We start from the raw sequence: 27377 nt of genomic DNA on the forward strand, positions 1-27377 counted from the left end.
CTGTTCACCTGGTTGTGTGTGTGTTTTTGTATCTCTGGCCCTTTTTGGATTTGACCTGTGCATGTTTTCTGACTTTTCAACCATGAGCATCTGCGCCATTCTGTCGTGTTACCCTCATGCAAAGGGATCACTTCACTTATCACTTCCAGGGAAAAAAAAAATCATCTTACAATTGTTGTTACTTTACAACTATGTTATGTTCTGTCCTGACTTTAAATAGCCAATCATTTAAAAGGCATCTCATCAGGCAGCTAAACCCAGTGTGAAAATTTGAAATATAAAGCACAGTTAGCTGGAAAAAGTGAACATTTAAACAGTTAATGGAGTATTAACTGCCAGTTATTCAAAGTTCACATAAACAGCAAAAAAAGGAGGAGCTTAGGTTAACTTCTCATGTGCCATTGCAGATAAAACGTTAAAAAGAAGTAGTTTTCTTCTTGATATTCAAATACTTTCTGTTCACAAAGTTGAACATGAGAATGCCAAATGCTCATCCCTAGTGAGAAAGCTCTGCTACTCTGCACACTACGCTACATGCTCTTTTTTGTTCATTTCCTACAGCTTGTTTTGGATAAACAAAGAAGCACATTCAGTGGGCGACTATTACTGTGTTAAAGAGTGCCATGTGAGATCTTTCTTACCCACTGTTCTAAGGCTCTACAACGAGTCTCCTCATTGCAGAGACAGTACTGGTCTCCTGCTGTCTGAACTGGGCTGAACCACATCACTGTATCTCCTTTATGATTAATACACTTTGTGCAATATACAATATACAAATCTGTCTCATATGCCTTGTAAATATGCAAATAGATATACTTTCATTTCTCTTGTACTTGAACTTTTGTGTAGATTTATTTCTATTTTTCTGCATAGTATATGTAAGTTCATGTGCAATTGTAGGTGTTGCTACTGAAACACTGCAATTTCCCTTCAGGGTGAATGAATGAATGTCTATCTGTATGTCTAGCTAATGCCAACTTAACACACTCAATAATTCCATAAAGAGCTGACAAGGAGCCACTAGACCTCCCCAAACTTGTGCTAAATTTTCTGCTGCAACCTACAGCATTCTATTCCAAGCAAGGACACACCCACACAGAATGCAAGCTGTGCAGCATGAGAAGCTGGTGTGAATCTTATCCTGATTTCACTTCCCAAGAACCCACAGTCAGAGTTAATAAGTCAATCACCCAGTCAGTGAAGCCTAGGCTGGCCTACTAAGTGGTTCAGCACAGAAAAAAAAATGCTGATACTTACAACCTTTGAAGCTCTGTGTACATCATGAAGACATCCTCAGGTAATATTCGAATCTCATTACTCTTAAGAGACCTATGTGAAGACAAAATTAGCAAGTTTAATTTAGAAAGGGCCTTCTTTCTTATCTCATAGTATATCACAGTGTTTTTCTAATGGAGGGTTCAGGCTATCCATGTGGAGAATACTAACACAATGGCTGTTTTTCACCATGAGTGGTGTAATATCTGAATATCAGTTCATGATCAGAAGAAACCAAGCAAAAAATGGTGACAAGCTCTAGATGGCTTAAACTTTTCACACTAACAACAGCTTTCCATGCTTTCAGCTTCTGTGGTTAGGAAACAAGCTGAAGCATGTTCAGGTAGTCCTTGTGGTTGGACTACTCCATACAGTTGAACTACTTTGTGAGGCTCCAGAGCTGCATGTGGACAAAATTGTGAGTGCCAATGATTGTGCATTGTGCTTGCGGCATTTACCCTTTTGACCTCTGAATTCAGGTGTCAGTACAAATAAGCATTTGAAACACCACTTTTTAAAGCACTGGGGTGATGCTTCATTACTTCATTTAGTTGCATAGAAAAAAACTCAACTCTTTCCTAAACAGCCCAGGCCAAATGTCAAAGCCATCATTAGTGTTCATTTGTAAAGTTGTTTACTCCAAAACTTACATTTTTGTAAAATTACATTGGCTACCGTCACCCCCTAATAGTCGGCCCTGAATTTGGGCCAATATAGAAAATGTCTTGGATATAATGAATGTTGCTGTAAAACAACCCCTGCCTCAGCCCTACAATCTTAGAAATGGTCATCTACAAAGGACCACGCCAAATAAAGTGTCACCAGCATAATAAAGTATTCTAAACTATATAATAATCTGAGCATAGTAAACAGCCATGTGGGCTTGTTTTAGAGAAGCAGTAAAATCAACAGTAACCCTGCACTGTTTAAGTGAACTCCATCTTTTTATTACAGAAAAGATTGTGGTGCAAAGAGAGAAAGTCTGCTATGTTGAGTCACAAAGCATCCTAATGCTGCTTTTCAAAGTTAAAAAGAATCATATTAGTCTTTAAAAATGAAGTTTTTATCAACCATTATAACTTCCACTGTAGGCGTGTCATAATCAGTTACCACAACACGTTTCAATAATCTGATCTGTCGCCACTCATGTGCGTAAAGCTCTCTCCAGAATGAGAGAGCAGAGTGATGATGTGCGTCAGTGATTTGATATGTTGGCCACAGCAGGTCACAAATACGCTGTTGAAAATTTGAGCAGCCCCAATATAACCCCTTTAAAATCTCAGGTTTAGTACATACTAAAACTTATTATTCATTACCCTACTGTGGCTGAGGTATTCTTAGCTTTAGCTTTGGGCCTGGTAGTGGGCCCTGGCCATTTAACACCTTCTCATGTCCCTGCAACCAGATACCAAAAAATTCAACTTAGCTGCCTTTACATTTCTCTCTCATGTGTAAATAAGATTCTTAAGTTCTGAGGGGATTCAATATCAGATAATCCAATTGCATTGCCAAGGAAAACAGTCAAGGTTAAAAAAAGTGAAAAAACATGAGTTTCCAAAGTGGAGATCAAAATGTTATTAAAAGATACAGAGAAAATAGGACTCTTAAAAACCACATTCAAGACCTGGTAGACCACGAAAAACTGTCCCCATCAGATAAACAGCACTTAAAGCTTTTATCTTTGAGAGACAGGAGAAAATCAAGCTCCACTCTTCAGATTCAGATCTGTGGTTGGTGTAGTGTAGTGGGTAACACCTTTGCCTTCTACAATGTAGACTGGGGTTCAAGCACCCTACACTATTCCATAACAGTCGTTGGGCAAGACTCCCTATACAACCTTTGTCGACCTGTGTGAAAATGATGAAATTGCAAGTTGTTCTGGATGAGAGTGTCTGCCAAATTCTGTAAATGTAGTGAAACAATATGCAAGTCTTTCTGTTAGAATAACAGAGAGGCAGATATTTCCATTACTCCTCAAAGTGTTCTGTAATCTTTCTGCTTCACGATCCCCACTCACACATCAGACATTGCACACTTCATTTAAATGGCAGCCCAAACACAAGCCAGAACACTAGGGAGGGTAAACAAGTGCATGTGCTTTTAACACCATCTTTAACACAGGCAACTGGATTAGACAAGACTACTTGTGTATAAGATCTACAGAACTGTGTTGCGATCAGGGAGAATTTCCAGTACGTAGATCTGCTGAACAGGCCAATGGCCAACGCATTCAAGCTATAGCATTCATGGTACTGGTGTACTAAATGGAGGTGTAGCTGACAAGAAGTCCTCACTGACAAAAGGACAGTCACAAAAGAAGCAAACCGAATTCAGAGTCCAGATCTAAACCTGACTAAAAGTGTTGGTTGGATCATGACAACCAAAAAATGCAACCAATTTCTAAGACAGAACTTTGGAGGTGTGAAAAAATATCCCTGCAGATTTCTTTGAAACAGTGAAAGCGAGTCACAGAATAAATACTAGAAACAAATGTTACTGTATTCATTTGTTGATGCGTCTATGTACTTTTCTGTTACATGTAGGTGTTTTGCTTTGTTTTCTGACACTGAAAAATGAAAAAAAATGAAAAATCCTCATGAATAAAGACTTTTAACTCTTAAAGTATTATCTATCTTTTAGGCCGCTTATCATTCTGGGTTGCAGAGGGTGCTGGATCCTATTTCAGCAGTCATCAGGTGGAAGGAAGAAACAAGAAACCAGCACAGACATAAACAACACAACAAATAAGTCAAATATAAAAATCACATCAAATATAAAAATAATAATATGAAGAATTCCATAAAATAGGAAATAAAAAACGAAAGAAGTAAAAAAAAAAGTGAGCAAAAGAGGTAAAAGTAAAAACAAACAAAAAATGATAAGATCATGAGTTTAAAAAATAAAAGACTTCAAACACAGATTTTAACATGTATAATTATAACATGTATTACATGTACTGATTACTTTGACTGGAAATTCATTGACTGAAAAATGATCTCTGACTGTTGCCGGACTGATGGGTTCAAAAAATAATGCTATGTATCAAATGGTGTTTTGTAAGTGTAGCACTGTCAGGGAACATAGTCAGCGCTGCAAGTGCACAGCTTTTTTTTTTGTTTTGAAGCCTGTCAAGTTACTATCATCTCTGATTCAGGCTTTCAGTTTAAACTAATCACAGCTTCAGTAAGTGAAAAGTCAGGATGCCGGCTTGCTGTTACAGCATCTACATGCAGACTACTCTAGACTACTCAGACTACTCAAACACTAAGTGACAGCGAAGGGTACGTACAGGGATGTAACATTAGTTGACACACGCGGGATGGAACTCAAACTGATGCGCACACACTGGAGCGCCATCTCAATGCACTGGCAGCCATCTGGGTATAACTGCAGAACTGAGACAGAGAGAGAGAGAGAGAGAGAGAGAGAGAGGGAGAGAGAGAGAGAGAGGATGAATATATCAAATTCAATTTTAAATGTCACATATCTACAATATTATAGGCAAGGGAACTTTATATAGCAACTGCTGTCATTCAAAATACTTTATAACTGAGAAAATTCAAAGTTGTTTAAAAAAAAAAAAGTAAAGTTGTTACAATATCAACAGAGATCAGATGCTCGCAGATAAAAGGACAAAGCTGAAGTTTACTCGAGGTTTTGGTGAAGGTACAGAGGGCATAGTCAGAACAGGCGAGGGTCAGAACCAGAGAGCAAGAGAACCAAAACAAATGGGACATCCAGACAGCAGCCGAAACCAGTCCAGGTTCAAAAAACAAAATCTCCAGCGAACAAAGCAAAAAGAGCAAAGACAAAAAGGGCAGGTAAGAAAGACAGAAAACAGGTCATACACAAAAGAACTTACACAAAAAAAGAACTCAGCAAAAAAACAGAAAAGGTGGGCAATACTTCAAAAAGTTCAAAGCTAAGGCCTCAGCTTTATATACTAACTGACTAATGAAGAGTAATGAAAAACAGGAGTGACAGTTTTGAATTCTGGTGGGATTGAATACTGAAATTAATGTTCATTGGTTGATGGTGATCTAATCAGTCATGTGGTCTCCCACTGATTCATGGGAGTTGGAGTCCTCTGGGCTGTTCAAGGACACAAGTGATCCGAGGAAAAAGAAACAGGTGGAGGAAACGTCCTTGGCAGGATGTGTGACAAAAGCAAATGTAAAGAGAAAAAAAAACTATTAAGAAATTGTTTGAAGCTGTTTGATTGTCTTTTTGGGAGTCCAGTTAGGAGACCATTACAGTAATCAATCCTGCTAGAAAAAAAAGCCTGGATGAGTTTCTCCAGGTCTGGTTCAGTTAGAAAATCTCTGATCTTGCTGATATTCTTAAGGTGACCAAAAGCTGATTTAGTTACTGATTTGACAAGACTGCGAAAACTATGATGACTCTGGCATATATAGATGTATTAATAGCTTATCTGATGTTATAGCATCCTCAGGTGATACTAATTCTGGGTCCATATATGAAGGTGACTTAGTTTTGTCAACCATGGTGAAGAGTGTTCTGCTATTGTTAATATTACTGTTGATAATGCTAGAGAAAAAGGATTGTCTAGCTCTGCACATCATTGTGTTGTAATCATGCAGCCAATCTTTGAAGATTTCTCTGTGAATTTGAAGCTTGGTTTTACGTCATCTGCGTTCAGCCTTCCTACATTCTCTCTTTTGGAGTTGAACTGCAGTAGCTTTCCTCCATGGTGCTTTTTGTTGGCATGACATAGTTTTAGCCTTCACCAGTGCAATATCATCCATAACACTGACAATAATTGAGTTGAAGCTATGCAACAAAGTATCAACAGTGTCAGATGGCCCGCATGATGCAGTGCACATCTCACTCATGAAAAGTGTAGCTGTGTTGTCATTTATGAACCTTTTCTTAAAGCAAATGTGTCTTGCCTTGATGTTTAGTGAGGTCCACATTTCAAAGGAAACACAGTAATGATCTGACAAAGCAACATCCTTAACAGTGGCTGATATGTTGAGACCATTTGAGATAACCACATCCAGAGTGTGGCTATGACAGTGCATGCTCCCGGGCACAAGCTGAAAGTCCAAAAGAGTCCAATGTAGCACAGAGTTCAGAGGCATAACTGTTGTTGGAGTCAATATGTATGTAAAAAATTACCAGCAATAACAAAATTATTAAATTCTGTAAGCTAACATATCTGTAAATTCATCAATAAAATAAGCATTGTGCTTTGGAGGCCTGTAGACAATTAGGTTACGTTTACACAGCAGATAAAAGTGGCCTAAATCTGATTTTCTCACCAAATCTGTTCTTTTTTTGGTTGGTTGTTCACATTATATTTTAAATGTGACCTGTACATGACATGAGTCTGAACAGATCAGCTCCTAAACCGACCTGCATGCACAAAAAACAATGCTTCACGTCGCTCGTCCAGAGGTAAATAATCATGACGACTAGCAGGAACGATTATGTGGAACGATTAAGTTCCAGTGGTTGACAGCTGGGCTCATCACCCAGAATGTGTTCCGAGTTTGCCGTAAAAAGGGCACATTCTTCAGCCACGACCACTTCTTTGGTTTGTGTCCTTGGATTCTTTAAACTGTTTTTGACGCTGCAGCCTTGGTCTCCTCCGGCCGCGTTTTGGCGTTTCTTTCTAAATCTCTTCGAACACAGCGGTTGAGATATGTCTCTTCTAATTTTTTGGTGCAGAAACATCAGTCTAAATGTTTGAATCTTAGCAGTGCCAAATTATGACGAATGCCGAGTTGGACAGACATACAAGTTGCATGAATTCTGATCACATTCCGTGTGTTTTTGCTGCTCACACTGACACACAGACACATCTGTGTCACATATGAGGAAAAAGATCAGATTTGGGCCACTTTCACCTGCTGTGTAAATGTAGCCTTACAGAGTTGTTTGGAAAAAAAAAGCAAAAGCAAATAGAAAAACATCATTAAAACGTGATTAAAACACTAAATGTAAAAGAGGAAAATCATTAAATTAACCATCAAATTATAAATCAAATTAGGACAGTTAAATAATCAAACTAAAAACTAATAGATAAAAAAAATAATAGTGTCATTACAGAGGATAAGAAGCTAGAAATGCTAACAGTGTTTAAACTGAGACAGCAATGTAATTGCATATTTTACACCGGCTTAGATTCCTCCAGCTTCCAGCTAAATAAAGTGACCCAGAATTAATCCTTCACATCTTCCTAAAGAGTTTAATGCTACTCTTCACTCCCTCTGCTGCCACTAGGTAAAACAGATTAGTGCGTACTTACAGCAGTCTGTCGACTGCTCTGCTGGGAAGGATCTCTTAATAGTCCTGTCAAAGAAGTCAGCCCAGCCACTGTTATCGCCTGTGGAGGACAAAGAGAGGATTAGCTGTCAGGTGCAGGGAATTCGATCTGTACAAGCAGAAGAAACAACACATTTACACCCACACACAGAATAAAAACACCTAAGCCTGCTTTTTCCACATAATGCATATGTGTTAAAGGGGAATTTAACTGATTTTCCAGAACTTCTGCACAGTTGATTTGGTAAGATGTAAAGTAATTCAGGGCAATTTGATGTACACTGTACAGGCAGCATTGGTGTCAGTGTTGGAGATCTCCCCATAGAAGGTTAGTACATGAAACATAGTGTAGACATTGTAAACCAACCATTCCTGTTAAAAGCACTATTTCCCATCAAACCACTCTGAATAACTTTGTTTACATCTTAAATGAATTATGTGGAAAATATCCACATAAAAAAGTGGAATTCCTCTTTAATACCTTTTCACAGTAGCCATGAAGTGCAATTCCCATCTGTTTTTGAGGAGGACACTCAGCTGAACCACTGCATTCTCTTTCAATAGGATTTATGGAAATGTGCATAATTTATAAAAACCACAAAAGAACTGGACTTTTTTCATCATAGGAGAGCAATTCAGATTTTTTAAACAATTTTTTGCATCAGATTTTTTGATAAAGGAATTTCCACTCTCCAAAATGTCATTGAGAAATGGCAATTAATTGGAATTGTGGAAGTCAAGGCAATGTCTGTGAGGCCAAGTAAACTCCCAGACAGAACTGCTTGTATGCTTGTGAGAAAGGCAAAGTAAAACCCCCACACGACAGCAAAGGACCAGAGGAAGGTAAAGCTGGTGGTGCACCTCTCTACTGTGCAGCACTGCTTGTACAAACACTGCAAACACATGACATGGTCATCACAAGGAAACTTCACTTATGACATCATCAATACAATCAACATCTGAAGTATATAAAACAAAAGATAAGCCAGAGGCATTTTTGAAGCAATTGCTGTGGACTGATTTGAATTTGGAAATTGTATCTTACCCAATACATGTTTGGACAAAACAGGAGCAGCATTTGATGAAAAGAACGCCTTGCCAAGTGTTAAGACTGACAGTGAACATATGCCAATGGTATGGGTAGGTAGAAGAATGGATTCCTCTAAATTTCAACACATTTTGGAAGCAAACAAGACAGTCAGTCAATAATCTGAAGGAAGTGTGGGTGAAAATTTGTAAAACAAGAATAGAAGCACTCTGTTTACAAAAATGCCTGCAAGCTGTGATATCTGGGTGTTAGTAAGTTCTGAATTAGTATGGTGCCAAAATATAAAGTAACTGCATTAAGACTTTCAGAAAGCTTTTTACTTCTTTTCATTTTTAAGAATTAACTACACAGCACATTATAGAGCTGGCGTTTAACTCATGTGAGGCAGGTGTAACGATGTGTGTGTGCACACTGACCACAGTGCTCCTCATCAGCTCCATTTGGGCAGTCCTCCAAGCCATTACAGTGCAGTATCTGAGGCAGACAGATGCTCAGATTTCCACATGGAAACTGTCCAAGTACACAGACAGACATCGACCGCATACTGTCCAGTCCTGCAGCTGACAGACACACAAAATGGAGCATTCACAGGAAGACACTTCAGCTTTGTCAACTATCATTTGAAAATTTTGCCATTCTATGTGTACACTGAACATCGTCAGTGTCCAAATAAAAAAAAAACTGTATTTCCAAAAAGAGTTTCACTCATCACTAATTAGCAGCTCAATTTGTATTCCAGGTGAAGATTAATTCAATATATTTAACAGTCAAATGCAGAAGAATGAGTCTGATGAGGCATGAACTTGTATTTCAACATATTTTTTCTGTCAAAATATCATGAATAGCTTTTGAATATATTATATAGACAGATTTTTTTGAAAATTTTAGAGCCTTTTAGCCTCGAATTAAAAGTTGCTGAACTTTAAAGGAATAAAATGTTGCCAATTATAGACTAACAAGATAAAAATAATATATCATTTATCATAACAATGTCTGATAGCAACGTCTTAAAAAAGTAACAACCACTAATACAATTATTAGTGATTTTCACAAAACAGATTTCCAATTACACAGAACATAAGAAATAAAGCTTAGATGCACAGTGAATAAGGCATTTTGAAATGTTCAACTTGGGCTTTGCTGAAAAAGAGCAAGAGCTTAATAAACCCCAATATGTGTATGTTAAAATAAAGTGCTAACATAATTTTTAATGCAAGATAAGACTGTATTCCATGTAATGCTGGATCAATTCTATTGTTCTATTCACCAGGAAGTGTCTGCACAATATAAAGGACAGCTGTTTTGCTCAAATTTCAAGAGGTAAAAATAGTAATCAAGCATTGATGTAAAACCATGATCTAAGAAATTTACAGGCCTCCCAGTTCTGTCTATGTGTTCTTGTTTTGGTTTAGCCCATGTGTATTTGCCCCCTCGTTTCGTGACTCCGCCCCTGATTGTTTTCACCTGTCCCTCGTTTACCCTTTGTTACTTAAGCCCTGTGTTTGCACTTTGTCTTTGCTGGTCTTTGTATCGGTCTGTGTTGGATGTATTGGTCTTTGTATGATGTTTGCTTTGTCTGTGTAGTTAGTCTATTCTGGTTTATGTCTTGTCTGTACCACGATCTATCCGTATTGGCTCATTGACCTTGGACTGTTCTGACCATGATCCTGGATTTGCCCTCAATAAGTCACTTACCTCCGCACATGCGTCCGCTACCATGCTCCGCATTACACAATACAGATAATAAAAATATAAACCTTTTAAAAGTAGACTAAAAATAAGTGCATATTTTATAGACTATTATATGTGAATAGATCTTTATTAAATTAGAACAGACTGTAACATTCTAAAATAGATGCACTGTTATTAAAAGTACGTATCTGTACCACCTCAGTGACCATTTCTGACCTTTTTTTTCTTAGCCTGTGTGGTTGAATCACCACCATCAGAACAATAAGTTACAATGTAATGGTTCATTTTTACCACCTCATAGTTTATCCAGTCAGGATGCTATAAACACTACAGGACTATAATACTGATGAATATTCAGATTTTCCTTGTGCCAGACATTAGCCGTGGAGCCGAGGAGCACTGGCTTCGGCTCGGAGCTAAGCCCAAGACCGTGAAGGTGTACTGCTCCACGCTGCACCAGGCTGAGCCATGGTCCGTTGCAAGTGGAGGTTCGCGGGGTGGTAGGCTACACGCTACTGCAACAAAAACCATCAGAGTGAGCTCTCCATCCATCACTCTGGCCTGCAGAAGCGTGGCTTAGCTCAGAAGGACATCCCCGCCTCCAGAAGACCATCCGGCCAAGCTCTCTCCCAGACTCACACCCTGAACGATCAGTCTGAAGGCTGCTCTCCCCAGCGAGAAACTGCCGATCAAACACCACTGATCACCAAGCCGCGACCTCATCGTTTACCTCCGTGACAGACTTGCAGGCCTCAACAAACCACCCTCGTAGTTGGTGACTCAATCGTCAGGAAGATTCAGCATAGATCTGATGGGATTCATCCCAATAGGCTGGGTGCACAGATTGTAGGACACAATATGTTTTACTCTGTTTTTAATTTTAAATGACTACTCAAGACCTACAATGCAAGTTCAATTATACCAGTAGTCATTAGTAGTAGAAGACCCAGGACCAGCATTTTTACAAGAAATGCCAATAATCCTCATCATTTTAACGTTTTTATTAATCGTGATAATCTTATCCACATTAAGCCATCTCAAATTACTATAAACCCCAAGAAAACTGCACTGATAATGCAATGAGTAAGCTTGAAAGTATTTTTTTTTTAAAAAAGAAAAGGTTTAGGTATAATTCATCTGAATATTAGAAGCCTACTACAAAGATAGAATGGATCATCTTAATATCCTGGCTGCACACTCTGATCCTAATATAATAGTTTTAACAGAGACCTGGTTTTGACATTGTACAAATGATGAAGTTGTAGCTTTAAATAATTTTATCCTCCACAGAAAAGACAGAATTTCAAGGGGAGGGGGAGTTGCTATTTACAAACTACTGTTTTATGTGCAGTATCTAATAAAAAATGTTATGAGTTCTTAGCCCTCCAGGTTTCACTCTGAAAAAATAACTCTTTTGTTTTAATCGGGATATACAGGCCTCCCTCTGCCCCACAATCTGCAATCGAGGAATTAGCAGATCTTTTATCCAAATTTAGTGCTTCTGAATTGCTGGTCCTAGGTGATTTTAACCTCAACTGGCTTTCTAATGCATCGAATCACTTAAAGGAAATATGTGGCAATCTTACCCTAACAAAGTTAATCAATGAACCAACTCGCCCAAATCTGAAAGAATCCACCAAGTCAACCCAGATAGATCTAATACTGTCCAATAAAGCTGACAAAATTACTGCTTCAGGAGTTTTTGAAATTGGCATAAGTGATCATTGTCCCTTCGGATGCATTAGAAACAGTTGTACAAACAAAACAGGCTCTCGGTTGGTGGTTAGAAGAAATTTGAATAATTTTAATGAGCAAGCTTTCCTTTCTGACTTAGCAATGAGTGAAATCCACCTTACACTAGAAATCTCAGATGTTGATGGGGCACTAAACCATTTTAGTAAAACTTTCCTAACAGTGGTAAACAAACATGCTCCATTCAAAAAGTCAAGAATAAGAGTCAGATCAAGCCCCTGGTTTAGGGGTGAAGTTTCCTCACTGTTTAAGGCCAGAAATAAAGCTTGGTCAACTGTTAGACGCTCAGGGGAGAGAGACCATTGGCTTACCTTTAAACAGCTGAGAAATAAATGTACTTCTGCTGTTAGAAAAGCTAAACCAGAATACTACCTCAGCTTAATCACCAGCACTAGAAACCCTCAAAACTTCTGGAAAATAGTACATTCCCTTAAAAATAATTCCCCTCCTTTTCCAACCAACGTCTTAGTTGACGATCAGCTGATTTCTGCCAAGAAGGAAATATGTCAAGCTTTTAACTCACACTTTGCTGCAGTTGCAGCAAAGTTGCACATCTTAGAAATAGCAAAAACCTAATAAAAAAAAACCCCAAATAAACCTAAGTTTTTATTATTATTATTATTTTATTAATCTCTTATCTTTTGATCTTAATCTCATCAATTAAACCTCAAGTTTTATTTTTATCTTTTTTTCACTGTTTGTTTTACATTTTCTTTTAAGTTAAAATGATTAAATATAGATATAATTTTCTTTGTCATGTCAATCCCTGTTTTTGTAAATGCTCGGCTACACTGAAAATGAGGGTTGCCCTCAATGTACTTCCGAGTCAAAATAAAGGTTGATTGATTCATTGATTAGAAAGTTTCAGCTTGAAATGAACATCAACCAAGCACAAAGAAAAAGTAAAGGAAAAAAAGATTAGCAAAAGTTTTATGTAGCATCCTAGAAAGCTGGGAGTAAAAGAACAATTTATGTCAATATAAATATAGTTGTTGAGTCACTCATTTTCTACGTCTGCTTTATGTTAAACGTAACATCATAAATGGTAGGTACTGGCAAAATCGCTAAATAAGGTAAGAGTTTAGCTCTGATGAACTGTGCCAGTCCTGGATTACATTAGTCCCACCAGGTGTTCTGTACCCTTGTAAAGTGACCCTTCACTGGCAACAGACCTACTATTTTAAGGGAAGCAAAAGACTATACCAGGTCTGTGTTGCATCATGGTTAATACCACAGACCTTATAACCTACAGAGAAAATGAGATTCCTAACAATAGTGCTAGAGCTGGTAGACCACCAAAACTGCCCCCATCAGATAAACAGTGCTTAAAGCTTTCACCTGTGAGAGAGAGCAGAAAATCAAGCTCCACTCATGATTCAGATCTGAAAATCCACAGGTGTTTTTTATGAGTCTGAAAGGATGCGTAGCTCACAAGAAGCTCTCACTGAGAAAAGGAAATAGACAAAAAAGAATATGAAGCTGCTGTTGTTCTCAGAGCAATGGACTGACCAGCCCAGAGTCCAGACCTCAATAACCTCTTAAAATTGAATTTGGAGGTGTGGAAAAACATCCCTGCAGATTTCTTTAAATCTGCCTCTGAAAAATAATAAATGCAATAAATATTGAACACATTGGTGATATATATTTATTTGAGGCTTCTACTTTTTTCCTTACATTAAAAATGGCCATTTTAACTGGAAAAAAATAACCAAGGGATAGTCTATACTGTATTTTACACAGTATTGTACACTAGTGTTTCCTAACCACAGTGCTGCAGCTCCACTGTGCTTTCCCTGCCTTAACACACATGCTACAGCTCAGTAGGGGGCTGAAAATGAGCTTATTAGCTGGACGAGTTGTGAGCTGATAAAACACTAAAGCGTGCAGGGCAGGGTGTCTCCAGGACTGCGGTTGGGAAGCACTGCAGTTCTACGCATGCAGGGCTGATTCTTGCCTTGTTTTGGAAGAGAGGATCATTATAGCAGGTCTGTTTTCACACGGGAGAGTTTACAAACTGTGGATTGATTGCGCTGTTCCTTATGTTACTTCACAGTGTGCACAACGTTTTTATAAGTTGGCAGACAAAGCTGACATACGGCTGCCATTCAGCTAGTAAATGGCATGGCTGTGTGTGATTATTCTCACTCAATGTGCTGGAAAAGGCTCAGGAATCACTGCTGACTCCTGTTATCTCGGGGACTGATTACTAACAGCTCGGTGGTCCTCCTCACTTAAGGTGCTGAGCAGAATTACTTTATGATTTTATTTTCTATTTCAACGTCCTTTATTGGCATTTTACTGCTTTGATCTCTGTGTATTACATGCATAAAGATATTGTTATTGTTGTTATTACTGTTGTTCACTAAATTCTGTTGCTCATTTAACGTAGCTATTCACATTGAATATAATCAGCTAGACCACTCACTCGTACACAAAAGTATACATGCCCTTGGTCAAATGATATTATACTGGTTTTCTAAGTGAAAATAAATAACACATTCTGTAGAGAGAACATATTTTAAAATAAACTAAAAAAGAAAATAAAACATAAAATACGGCGCCTGTGAAAATGTTATGGAACATTTTGTATTTCATTTTTTCCAATACGCCGAATTCAAAAAAAGAAAGCCACATTTAAGTGGGTTCTCTGCAGAGGATATGTTCATTATTTTCACAGGGGGAAAATATTTTACTGTATACTGTATTTTTAGTGATGGGTAAATACATGTCCTATTGCTTTTTGAGATTCATTGGTACCAACACTTTGTTTGGGATTTGTTTTTTTTTTGTCTTTTTATTCCTTTCCCTTGTTTTATTTGTTATTTATTGCTCAACTCCAAGCCGTAATGAACAGCAGTTACAGTTGGGGGTATTTGTAATCTGTCAGGAGACATCCGATTTTGGAGTTCAGTTAATTGAGATTTACTTACTATGTAAAAAAACATGATAGTAGTTCATTTATTATACATTGTGAAAAAGAAAAAAAAACTTTTTTGGTCACTGTCTACAAAAAGGAACATTAGTGTGAGTGAAATCATTCACATTATTTAATGCAACCATTTTTCATTTTCTGGTGGACCTTTTGATGGATTTTCCAGACTGTACCTGGACTGAAAAACAGCTTTCACACATGACCATGTGCTGATCAGTGCTGAGTCTAAGAAAAGGTGAGAAAACACCCTATTAGCCAGGGACAGAACATCACTGGACAGCGTGCCTGTAAACACACATCCAATTTAGTCCCACAGCTGGGATTCAACATCAGCCTTCAAACTGCGTCTAAAACCTAGGCTTGCTAGGGAGACAACTGAATATTAAAAAAAGCACCACAACTATGAACAATCAAATGTCTATGCATAACAGACAGACTTAATTAAGATAAACAATGAGTGGTCAGCATTAAACATTCTTCACAGGCTTCTAACTACCGTTCAGAAGTCTGGAATCACTTTTAGTGACAGTGAAAATGACTGGTTTGCAGGCAAGTGTATAACATGATTTGGTACTTTATCTCTAAACATAATATCCTACAAGATATTATCAAATAGATATTACTGAGAGATGTATTTAAGCTGCTTTTATTACAAAATGACCTGAAAAAATATAATAAAATGTAATAATGTTTTCTTGATTATAGAACAAAACAGTGAGATTCTAGCAATCTGCTCCATAACATCCTTTTTCTGGAGTGTCTTCAGAATGGAATAAGTGTTTTAATTCTTCATATTTTTGACCTTTCTTTTTTAAAAACACAAATGTATGCAAGTAGTAACATCTACAACATCAACAACATTTGCATTTTTAACTAATATATTAACAATGTGTAATCATTTACTTATAAGTATGTTAATCACAGTACTAGTCCAGCTTTTCAACGTTCAACTTCACAGCTTTTAAAGATTACCGGGCCAGCATGAGGCCGAAAAATAAAACTGCAGCAAGACCTGTGGCCTGATCAAACAAAACCAAACAAAACCAAACGAAACCGGCTGCCTCTCTGTGGCTTCAAGACTTTTCAGTCTGCGTCTCCAAGCCGAGCTTTTCAGCTCGTCAGTCCTTTATCTTGCTGCCGCTCATCCCTCTCATCTTCTCTCTGATCCCTCTCTGGTCCTTTTAAAGGAGCCCACACCGCTGAAGCCCAACCAGGATCAGCTGGCTTGAGTACCTGAGCCAAGAGAGTAAAAAGAGAGCCTCTCCGTTATTGCCCCCACTCCAAGGCTCATCCACTGGGATCAAACGTGAGGCACAGGCTCATGTCCTGGGAGGTGGTGTTCAGGACTCGGGCGCCATCCCTACACCACTTGTGGCTGACATCCTCCTTCCACTGCCCCTCATGGCTGTCATTGATGCCCGAGGGATGGGCATCTGGCACAAATAATTTATTCTACAATAACTGAAAAATCAGTATAGCATAGAGCAGAGATCACTAATAGGCAGACCGTGGTTCGAGTTCAGACCCAGAAGCTGTCCTATGTGGACCTGGACCTATAACCCATAAACTATGGAGAATTATTTCATTTCGACCAGGTGGTCCTATTTTAATCGGTGTAACTTTTTTAGCTTATTCAGTAACTTTAGCGGCCCGGGAGACTCACAGACCAATCGCATACATTGTAAAAATCACACGTGACGCTACTCAACCAATCAGATCTGTGTATTATGATGAGCACCAAGACTCAAGTGAGTGATGCAGACACGGGGGAGGGACGAGGCGAGGAATAGCTGTCAGAGAAGAAAGTGAGTCTGACTTTATTTCACATGGTGTTCTCTTTTAAAACAGAAATAAATGTTGTTGAAATATAACTGAATTGCACATTCAGTTTGACATTCAGTTGTCGACTACATCTTCTTTCGGCTGCTCCCTTTAGGGGTCGCCACAGCGGATCATCTGCCTCCATCTTGCCCTATCCACTGCCTCCTCTACTTTTATTATGAAATGGTACAAATATGTACTTTTTATCTAAAACCACTGTTGTACCTTTGAGAGAGAATGTTTACATTGTTTGTGCTGTGATCAATTAAAAAATACCTGCACAGAACCTTTATTTCTAACAGTGTATATTTAAATATAGTATTAGTACAGGAATAACAGTCCTGTCTGAGGAGACGCTAATAAATAATATTAAATAATGCTATTTTCCTCCTAATAAACATCAGTCAGTGCACCAAAACTTAATAACCAAACCAGTGTGAACCAGCTCCCTGCCAAGAGAACCTCACAGAATCCTCTAACATGGCACATTATCACTGCTGGGGTGACTTTGCTTTCCATCAGTTTTCAGCTCTTGATATGACAACTCTGAGCCAAAGCTGATCCATATAACAAAGCAACAGTAATCGAGCTGTGATGACAATCAATATTTATAAAGAGGGAAACTGCAGTGGGACACAGCACGGAATGTCTGGAAGCAAAGGGAATCAGCAAAACCTCTGGACAAAAAGCTTCTGGTGCCTTGTATTATCATTGGGAACAATAAAAAGGATAAAAAATGGTGGTACTGTAAAACACTAACACTAAGACCCCCAAACCATGAGGTCTGAGTGGGGCTCAGCAAGCTCTGTTGAATTAAAAGCATAACAGCTGATGGATACTGACCCATCCTGACAGCATGAGGCTAAATACTTTCTGAGCATCTCATACAGATCATTGAACGGAACATTTATCCACACCTATCATTTTCTCCTGCTGACACATTAGCACTTTATATTAAATGACATACAAAAAACATCATTTCACATGCAGTGTTTACATTTTCAGACTTCCAGTGCAGCAGATGAACTGCATCAGAGAGAAATGAACACACTGACTTTCCCACTCATTGCCTACAACAAGGGAGCTCCAGTCTCAGGTCCAGGAGGGCTGGTGTCCAGCTGTTTGGCTGGTTTGATAGTTCTTCTGCTCAAAAACACCCACTAAACCTGCCAATTAAGAGGAGTAGAATCAGGTGCGTTTGAGCAGGAAAGCCACCAAACTGTGCTGGAGTCCAGACTGCCATCCCCGGTCAACATCTCCTTCCATGTGTCATGCTTCCCTACTAGCCTGTACTTCACCCTCTGGAAAAATGAAGTTACTTCTCATTAAACTCGTCTTCAGACCACAGCGCTGGTAATGGAAACCCATGGACTTGCCTCACCAAGGAGACCACATCATTCAGCCACTTCACCTGTATTATTCAAGGACTGATAATTCCATTCATGATAGGTGCAGCAGTGTCTGGAGTCTTACCTTCAACTGTACACATCCACACGAGGAGAAAAGCGGCTGTTAGAACCAAGCCAAAGCACGTCGCAGCTCCTGGCCCCGAGTTCATGGCTCCAGCGCGCACCATCGCCACTGCTATGTTTCTTTTCTTTCTCTCTCTCTCTCTCTCGTCTCTTCTCTCTCTCTCTCGTCTCGTCTCTTTTCTCTCTCTCTCTCTCTCTCTAAAGCGCGTCCGGTTCCTGCACCGTCCTCTAGAGTCTGTGTTTCCCAACGAAACGCATCCCTTCCAGTCTACACCGAGAGCGAAGAGCGAGCTGTGACAAGCGGCACATCAGCGAAGCGTCCCTTTTGCCCACCTGTATTTCGCGAAGCCACGCCCACCTGAGCTACAATTGGGTAATGGCTGAGGCGGGTACTAACAACTCTAATTGAACATACATAATAAATATAATATATACACATATTTATACACACACACACACACACACACACACAGACATATATATATATATATATATATATATATATATATATTTTTTTTTTTTTTTTTTTTTTTTTTTTTTTTTTTACATAAGCATACAGGTAGTTTTTTATATTGTATATTGTTTCATGACCAAAAGAAATAGTCAAACATGGCTTGGACAAATGTCTGGTTCCATTGACTTACATTAAAAGTATAAAAAATATAAGAAGTAGGTTTTTCCTTCTGCTGTAAAATCATAATTTGAGAGATACAAGGTTTTGTTCCAACAGCAGCAGTATATATATATGTGTGTGTGTGTGTATACACAAATAATTCAGTACATATATTTAGGTGTACTATGCATGAAATTAAATAAATGCTACATGTGTTACAAGCAGCTAACAGTCTTGAGCACTACAATGATGCTGTGTGACAGTAAGTGTACTGTAAAATTACAGTATATTAATGGCTACTAGTTGTGCTACTTTGTCACTCGTTTACCATTATCAATAGTAAATAACTGATCACTGTGCTGTAGCTGTATTCTGCTTTACACTTGAATTAATAGGCTGTAATTAAAATACAGGAATTGCATAACAGAAAAAGATGCAAGTCAGTAGCTAGTAACTTATATAAGTTACTAGTTACCCAGACCAAACAGATATGTTATGGAAAAATGGCAAAAAAAGGCACAAAAACTACACCAAAACAAAAAAAAATGCAAAGGCAAATACACATTTTACAGACATTTGAACTTTGTTTATAATTTGCATAAATGTAACTAAAAACTTCTGAGAATATCTATATTTACACAATCAAAAAATAAAACTTCACCTCTATCTAAATCATCGGAATAAAAATACTTAAAATCTTCTTCTTCTTCTTTTGGCTGCTCCCTTACTTAAACTATTTTAATTAAAACATTTACATCTTTTTAACTGTTATATCCCAGGATGATGGTGCAGTACAGCTCAATGTCACTCTCACAGTAATTTGCTGTTATTCCAGAACAAAACCTTCAAAGGGTTCATTTCACAATGAAATGATTAATACTATTTAGTATTTTACTGTACATATTATTTTCAGCCATTTTGACACACTATGATGCCAACATTGATTGTCCCGCCAAAATTTTAAAAGATGCCGACCAATCAGACATTTGTTTTAATAATTATATGTAGATCAAACTCCTCCCTTCTGTCTATGAACCTGTGAGCAAGAGTATTTAAGTATTTATGTTTCAGAGCTAAGCAGCTAAGCAGCGATGGCGACAGCTTTGCCTAGATCGACTTTCTGACTTTATAAGGCGGCATGGTGGCGTGGTGGGTAGCGCTGTCGCCTCACAGCAAGGAGGGCCTAGGTTCGATTCCCCTCCCGGGTGACCGGGGGCCTCTCTGTGTGGAGTTTGCATGTTCTGCGTGGGTTTGCTCCAGGTTCTACGGCCACAGTCCAAAGACATGCAGTCATGCCAATTGGACATGCTAAATTGCCCCTAGGTGTGTGTGTGAGTGACTGTCTGTCTGCCCTGCGATGGACTGGCGACCTGTCCAGGGTGTATCCTGCCTTCTGCAACCCTGACGGAGAACCGGCTTAGAAAATGGATGGATGGCCTTTATGAGTCGGACAATTTTCGTATGTGGCGACTATCGAACGGGAGCTACTCTGGATTCGTTTTTGACAAACAAAATGACGTCGCTACCCTCTTCAGCAGTCCGACGGGGAGTTTCACAGATACCATGGATTCATTCTGCATCTGAACAATTGGAGCAGTTTCAAGAAGCACTGCGGGGAATTCTACTCTTACTCTTTTCTGTTGCATTTGCTCCCATGTGTCAAACACCATACCCACGGGCCACATCAGGCACACAAGACAATCATTTTCTATTAAGATTAGCCTGTTTCACAATGCGCTGCACTACAATCCCCAGCATGCACTGCAAAATACTTTGTGCTCTGTCTCTCCTACCCCAACAACAATCTATAGGGCAACTGTTACACCTTAGTTTTACACAATTTTATGCAATTCCAGGCCAGTCATATCACAAACACCACCAGCTGTATTTCAACTGCAAGTTTAGCCAGTATGAACGAGTGATGGGAAGAGGGATCATAAGATCGGCCGCAGGCTGGGATAGGCGGCAGCAGTAATGCGGTCACTGTACCGGACTGTAATGGTAAAGAGGGAGCTGAGCCAAAAGGCAAAGGTCTCTGTTTACCAGTCGGTCTACATTCCGACCCTCACCTATGTTCATGAGCTGTGGCTAATGACCAAAAGAATGAGATTACGAATACAAGCGGCAGAAATGGGCTTTCTTTGCAGGGTGATAGCCTATACGCTATTTGATAGGGTGAGGAGCTCGGCCATCCAGGAGAAGCTTGGAGTAGAGCCGCTACTCCTCCGCATTGAGAGGAGTTTGTTTCTGATCTTGCATACCTCCTTCATCCTTAGCATCTCCCTCTTGATCTGACAGATCAAAGCAGATTTTTAGTGCTACTAAGGAATAACTCATGAACAGGCAAACTAACCAGCAGAAATTATCTTCACAAAGATAATTCAGAATAATAAGCTCTCAAGTGTTCATTATTAGAACAAGACGAAGGTGAAAAAAGGAACAGATGCTTCATTTGCTTCATTTACTGCCACATCATTGTTCATTGATTTTAAGTAAGCAATGAATTCCAATCTCAGTGATCTTACTGAGGTCAAGTGGCCATGAATCAGATATGTATTGAGTTTTGGATGCTGTATGGAAGTGGCTCAGACGTGATTTGAAAATTCAGATGCATTTCCACACAGCTCTGAAAACAGATTGGATCTGTTCCACTTCAGGCTGTTATTGTGGTAGATTTTTACCGAAGGACAAAGACTTCTTTGTCCGAAGGACAAAACATCTTATAAACACTCTCTTTCTGAAAGCTTGTGATGTTTTACCATGTTTTTAAAACATCACGAGATTTCAGAAAGAGAGTGTTCATAAGATGTTTTGTCCTTCGGCAAATATCTGCCATGTGATTTCCCTTGTGTTTCCCTCCTATTTCTGCCCAGCTATTCAATTCTACATGCTGCAGTGGTATTCAACCACACTACTATGAAAAAATGGATAATTTAAATTTTGTCTGTATGTTCTATTGTGTGGATTTGCGTCGCTACAGATGGCGGTAGACTTTCGTGTGCCACAAGGAATGTTCTAAGGCATATCCACTGGACACTGCAATTCTGACGGTGGACACTACATTCTGGCAAGCACCACATTTGCTCCTTTGGATCATCATTTGTTTGATGTCAGGCCTGAACTTTCCTACCTTTCCCTAAAGTAGGATATATCATGTTTTACCTTAATCTATGTTGAAATCACTGTCATCACTATGCTAAGGAAAAATTTATATTCACCACCATGACTGAGGTTTCGCTATAGTAAAATCCCATTGCATACACAACCGCATTGTTTCACAACAAAATTAAATATATATAGAGAAAATATTTTCTGAAAACTATACCAGAGTTGTTTTGCGCAGGTGTGTTTTTAAATGCTGTTTAGACCAGCTTTGCAAAAAAAATGAGCACTCTATAGTTATGTTGCACACATGAAGAAACGAGGCTCCCACGTGTGTAAAGTGGTAGTTTTTTTTTTATTTCTGCAACCCAAGAGAAACAGTTAGCTATGCAGCTTTCTAGCATGTTCTCAACACTGCACTGAAAAAGCTGTGAGAGCTTTGAGAAAAGGGAGTGGCAAAATGGTTACTCTTTAATGCCAATCGGCCCCTAGTGACCATTTAATGGAACTTATCAATAAATGAACAACACATGACTGCATAAGCTAAAAATAAAATAAAAAAAAAAAAAATCAAAGAATGGGGGTTCTCTCTGTTGTTATAGCCTCACACTCTCCCCTGCGATGCTTAATGTCGTCCCAACATTACTTAAGCCCAGTCTGCTCTGTTTTTACCCAGAAATAGGCAGCAACTACAGGTTACAGGAGTCAGTTTCTTGACAAGATACATCTCTGATATGAATCAGTATCAACACATCACACGTATCTCCTTTTGATGTGATGTGTCCGTAGTAAGTGTCATCGTGCACTATGACAACAAACCATTTTCTCCGTAGTTTCCACAGGAATGGTATCATAACTGAAGTAGGTTTTTCACCAAACACCTGCATGAAATGCTGAAGGAAAATCTGACACATCTGCTATTCTTACATGCATACCAACTTCAAATTCCTTTATCCTTCTTTCTCACTGCGGGCCTTATTCCCTAACACTTGCATCAATAAAATTGTACTACTTTACATTTACAGCATTTAGCAGACACTCTTATCCAGAGCGACTTACAAAAAGTGCTTTGTCAATCTAGAGAAAGTATCTTTGCTAGTTACCAATAGCTTTATTACTCTATGTCAATATTTCCTGAGTGGCAGATGCTCTAAGCAAATGAAATCCATTTCTTTGTCTTGTATATGAACTTAAGATGTTCCTTATTTATGTTTCCAATAACATGAACTTTAAACGACACCCAACTTCCCTTTTAACTTAACCTGTCTAGATAAAATTGGGATGGCCTAGCCTCTCGTATGTGAATGTCTTTCTAGCAGTTCTAATTCTTAAAGGACATTTCCTTGAAGATGATGTTCTAGGGTGCAAAGACTCTTCTTCGATCCTCTTCCATCCATCCTCTTCCAGTGGTGTTTCAATGATTTCATCTTGTCCTGTTAGCACTTCCTCCAGTGGTTCATCTATTCCTGCCACCATCCTGGTCTCTTCCTCTACAGCGGGGTTTTTTGCAGGTACAGTTGTACCGGTTTGTGGCTGGTATTCAACAGCTTCTGCCCTGAGGTTACTGTTGACTTGGCTGGGAATGGCACTGAGCGGTTGTCTTGAAATATATCTCCATTCCTCATCCTCATCCTCAGATGAATCCTCGGAGATGGTTAGTTGCATCACTTGTTTGTGTTTCTTTTTGTCTTTATTTGCATTGCTTTCCTTTTCTAGTAGGGGTTTCTCAAGAGGTAAAAAGTCACAGGGAAGAAGTAAGTTCCTATGAAGAACTCTGGTGCGGCCTAGGCCATCCTCTGGTTTTACTTTGCAGATCGGACTGTCTGGATATTTTCTCTCTATCACAATGTGAACTTTCTTTTCCCAGAATGACCGGAGCTTGCCCGGTCCACCCTTCTCTGCCAGATTCCTGATTAACACCCTGCAGCCAGGAGATAGTTCTCCTCCATGAACCTTTTGGTCATATCTATCCTTTCCTCTCTTCCCACTCTGCTTGGCTGCCTTTGATGCCAGTTTGTAAGCTTCATCCATTCTCCTTCTCCGCTTACTGACATACTCCTGGTGAGATGGGCTGGTGTGGCTGGGAGGGATGTTGAACATGATATCGATGGGTAATCTTGGGTTTCGGCCAAAAAGCAAAAAATAAGGAGCAAAACCAGTTGACTCGTTCCATGTGCTGTTATATGCGTGAACTATTTTTGCTAGAGAGCTTTTCCAAATCTGCCTTCGCTTCATCTGGGAGAGTGCGTAACATGGCCAGCAGAGTCCGGTTGAATCTCTCAATCTGACCATTCCCCTGTGGATGGTAAGGGGTGGTTTGAGAGTTTTGGATTCCGCACATCTTTTGGAGTGTAGCGAACAGCTTGTTTTCAAACTCCCTCCCTTGGTCATGATGCAATCTGGTAATAAAGCCAAATTTGAGAACAAAGTCTCCAAATATCTTTTCGGCAGCTGTTTTGGCAGATTTATTAGTACATGCATATGCTTGCCCAAAATGGGTAAAATGGTCCATAACCAGTAAAATGTATTCGTACCCACCTTTGCATTTCTCTGAGTGCAGAAAGTCGATGGATACCATCTCAAATGGATAGGTGGTCACAATACCGGTAAGCAGAGATCTTGCTGCTTTGGTTGGTCTTTTCCTTTTCAGAAAAGTGCATACCTTGGTAATGTAATGTTCAACGTCTCTCTGCAAATGCGGCCAGAAGAAGCGATCTTGAATTAGACAGAGTGTCTGCTCTACACCTAGATGTCCCAACTCTTCATGCAGCTCTCGATAAATCAACGGCAGGAATTTTTTTGGTAGCACTAGCTGGGATCTAGTTGCTGTTTGCCACCGTAGAACCCCATTTTCATCAATCACCAGCTTACCCTTTCCTCTAGCAAATACAGCTATATCCCTGTGTGCCTCTCTTCTTTGAGGCCACTGTCCAGTTGCTAAATATTGCCGGACATTGTGCAAAACTGGGTCTGCCTCCTGTGCTGTCTTTAAAGTCTGAGGGGAGATTGGTTGCTCACTGTCCTGCGCCTTCATTGCTGTTAGGATTGTTGCCGGACAAAGCCATGGTTCTCTCTCCTCATGGGTAATGGACAGTGTTTTGCAGACACCTGCCAGAATCTCAGGTTGTAACTGCTGTGAACAGGTTTGCATGTAGTTCTCCATATCCAAGGGTATCCTTGATAACCCATCTGCATGAGCATTCGAATTTCCCGGCCTGTACTTGATGGTGAATCTAAAATCAGCCAACTCTGCAATCCAACGCAGCATGGTGGCATTCAATTTAGCTGTTGTCAAAACATATGTTAGAGGGTTATTATCTACATATACTACAAATGAAGGGGCATAATACAGATTACAACTCTAGCTTACCAGAGTGTAGATGATAATTTTTTTCTGGTGCTGAGTGTTCGGGAGCCATATGCAATGACTACAAGTTTCTCATGCTGCCTCTTATATAACACTGCTCCTAACTCCTCTTGAGATGCATCACTATGAAGAACAAATGCTTCTTCAAAGCTTGGATAACCCAGGACACGTGGGTGTGTCAGATAATCAATCAGCTGGATGAGAGTTTTACTGTGCTTATCAGTCCAGGTGATGGGCTGGTATGATGGCACTTGGTTTTGTTTTTTTTGTTCTTTCCCAGCTTTTGTGTTTTTGTTTGCCTTGGAGTTACTTCCACCAGTTTTCTCTGTGCGCAACAGGTAATATAATGGCATTGCTATACGTGAGAAGTTGGGAATATAGGCTCTGTAGTAGGAGATAAAGCCCAAGACTTTCATCAACTCACCCACTGTAGCTGGCTTTCTGTCCTTCAGAGCTTGGACAGGGGCCACCTCCGCTGGGTCCATTGTGTAGCCCTCCCTTGACACTATTTTTCAAAGAAATCGAACTTGGTTCTTGAAAAGCTCACATTTCTTGGCAGTCAACTTGACTCCATGCTGCTGATACCGCTGGAGAACCTTCTTCACATCACTCAAATGATCATCATGAGAGAATGCTTTACACTCCTCTCTAAGCATCTGTTTCACTTTATGTTGTTGAGCTAGCGGAAGATGGCTCAGTGACACCGGTGGGTCCCAAAGCTCCTTTGCAGTCTGAGGCAACTCTTTTGACCCTAGTGTTCCACTGTCCTTATCTTCAAATGCTTCTGGGGTCTCCCGCTGAAAGGCAGCTCCTTTTTCTACTGGTCTAGTCTCAACCGGATAGATTGCTTTGATTCGCTGAATTTGACCTAGTACTGCCCTTGGGCTGATTGTAACATCATGGTCTGCATTGTTGGTGACGGGCAATGTTATACGGGACCATGTGCCTTTATTGAGTCTGACAACATTCTCTGACAAACTCAAATGATCTGACCAGGGTGGATCATCATCAGGGATAAAAAGGCCCTCTTGATTGGATGGGAGTGGACCTGTTCTCACAAAGCACTTTGTAGCCTTGGTGTGGCCAGCTGGGATAACCTCTCTCTGCCTCCCCAGTCTCACAGTACCTGTGCATTTACCACCTATGAGGCTTAGCAATTTAGAGTGGTGCTGTAGGGAAATGTGACTTACATACGTTGATCCAGACAGTCCATTGATTCTCTCTGGGTCTGATTTTGCCTCCAGATGTTTGATACTCTCTGCAGTCCATTTCTGTAATGCTTCAGACTTGGTTAGCTGAGTTGGCACTGCTGACGGGAGATTTTTTATTCCTTGGCCAGCAACGTTCACATTTTCAGCTTTCCCCATCAGCTTCCTTGGTGCCCTGCAGCCTTTAGAGAGATGCCCTGCTTGGCCACATTTGAAGCAGTGATCACACTGTTCTTCCCTGCCAGCGTCTAGACAGCCTTTACAAGTGCTTTTTACACCAGAGGGTCTGTAGGATGTTTGAGGTGTATATTGGATGCTTTTTTTGATTTCAGCCACTTCCTCTCTAAGTTGCTTCACCAGATCAACTAGCTCAGAGTACTTCTGACTAACTGATGTTTTTACTTTCTGGGCTTTCATAGTCATTTGGGCAGGTGTACGTTGCTCAGGTGGCTGACCACTTTTTGTTGGACTGTTAGAACATGGCATGCCGGTGTGCATTTCTGTTTGCAGCTCACTCACTCTAGTGGATCTGCTGCTCGTGCTTCTCTTTAGCTTCTGCTGTCTCTCCCACTCAACACTGGCAGCCTCATTCATTTTCTCTATTAAAGTATTAGCACTTGCAGTAGACATTGAAATATTACATGAATACTTGAAATATTCAACATGAAAATGTCCTGGAAGCTCAGTCTTTAAACCTACCTATTAGTTTACACTAGACACCTGACATCTTTGCTGCAAGTTTATTAATGCTAGTGCTCAATTTCCGAGCTGCTGCGCTGACGTTAAATGTTCATACTGGCTAAACTG

The 27377-nt window shown here is 39.6% G+C and overlaps 1 protein-coding gene across 1 annotated transcript in view; it reads right to left on the bottom strand.

The window, feature by feature from the left end:
• rxfp2b (relaxin family peptide receptor 2b) overlaps positions 1-18504 on the bottom strand; it is an 89537-nt gene extending 71033 nt beyond the window's left edge. The window contains exons 1-5 of the mRNA XM_037546469.1: positions 18282-18504; positions 9028-9171; positions 7547-7624; positions 4565-4670; positions 1258-1329 (exon numbers count right to left, since the gene is read on the bottom strand). Of these exons, the coding sequence (XP_037402366.1) occupies positions 1258-1329; positions 4565-4670; positions 7547-7624; positions 9028-9171; positions 18282-18384 (503 nt within the window). The 5' untranslated portion in view covers positions 18385-18504. The remainder of the gene's footprint in view (positions 1-1257; positions 1330-4564; positions 4671-7546; positions 7625-9027; positions 9172-18281) is intronic.
• Between the last annotated feature and the right edge of the window lie 8873 nt (positions 18505-27377).

This window comes from Pygocentrus nattereri, chromosome 17, assembly GCF_015220715.1.
Source record: "Pygocentrus nattereri isolate fPygNat1 chromosome 17, fPygNat1.pri, whole genome shotgun sequence".
NCBI lineage: Eukaryota > Metazoa > Chordata > Actinopteri > Characiformes > Serrasalmidae > Pygocentrus > Pygocentrus nattereri.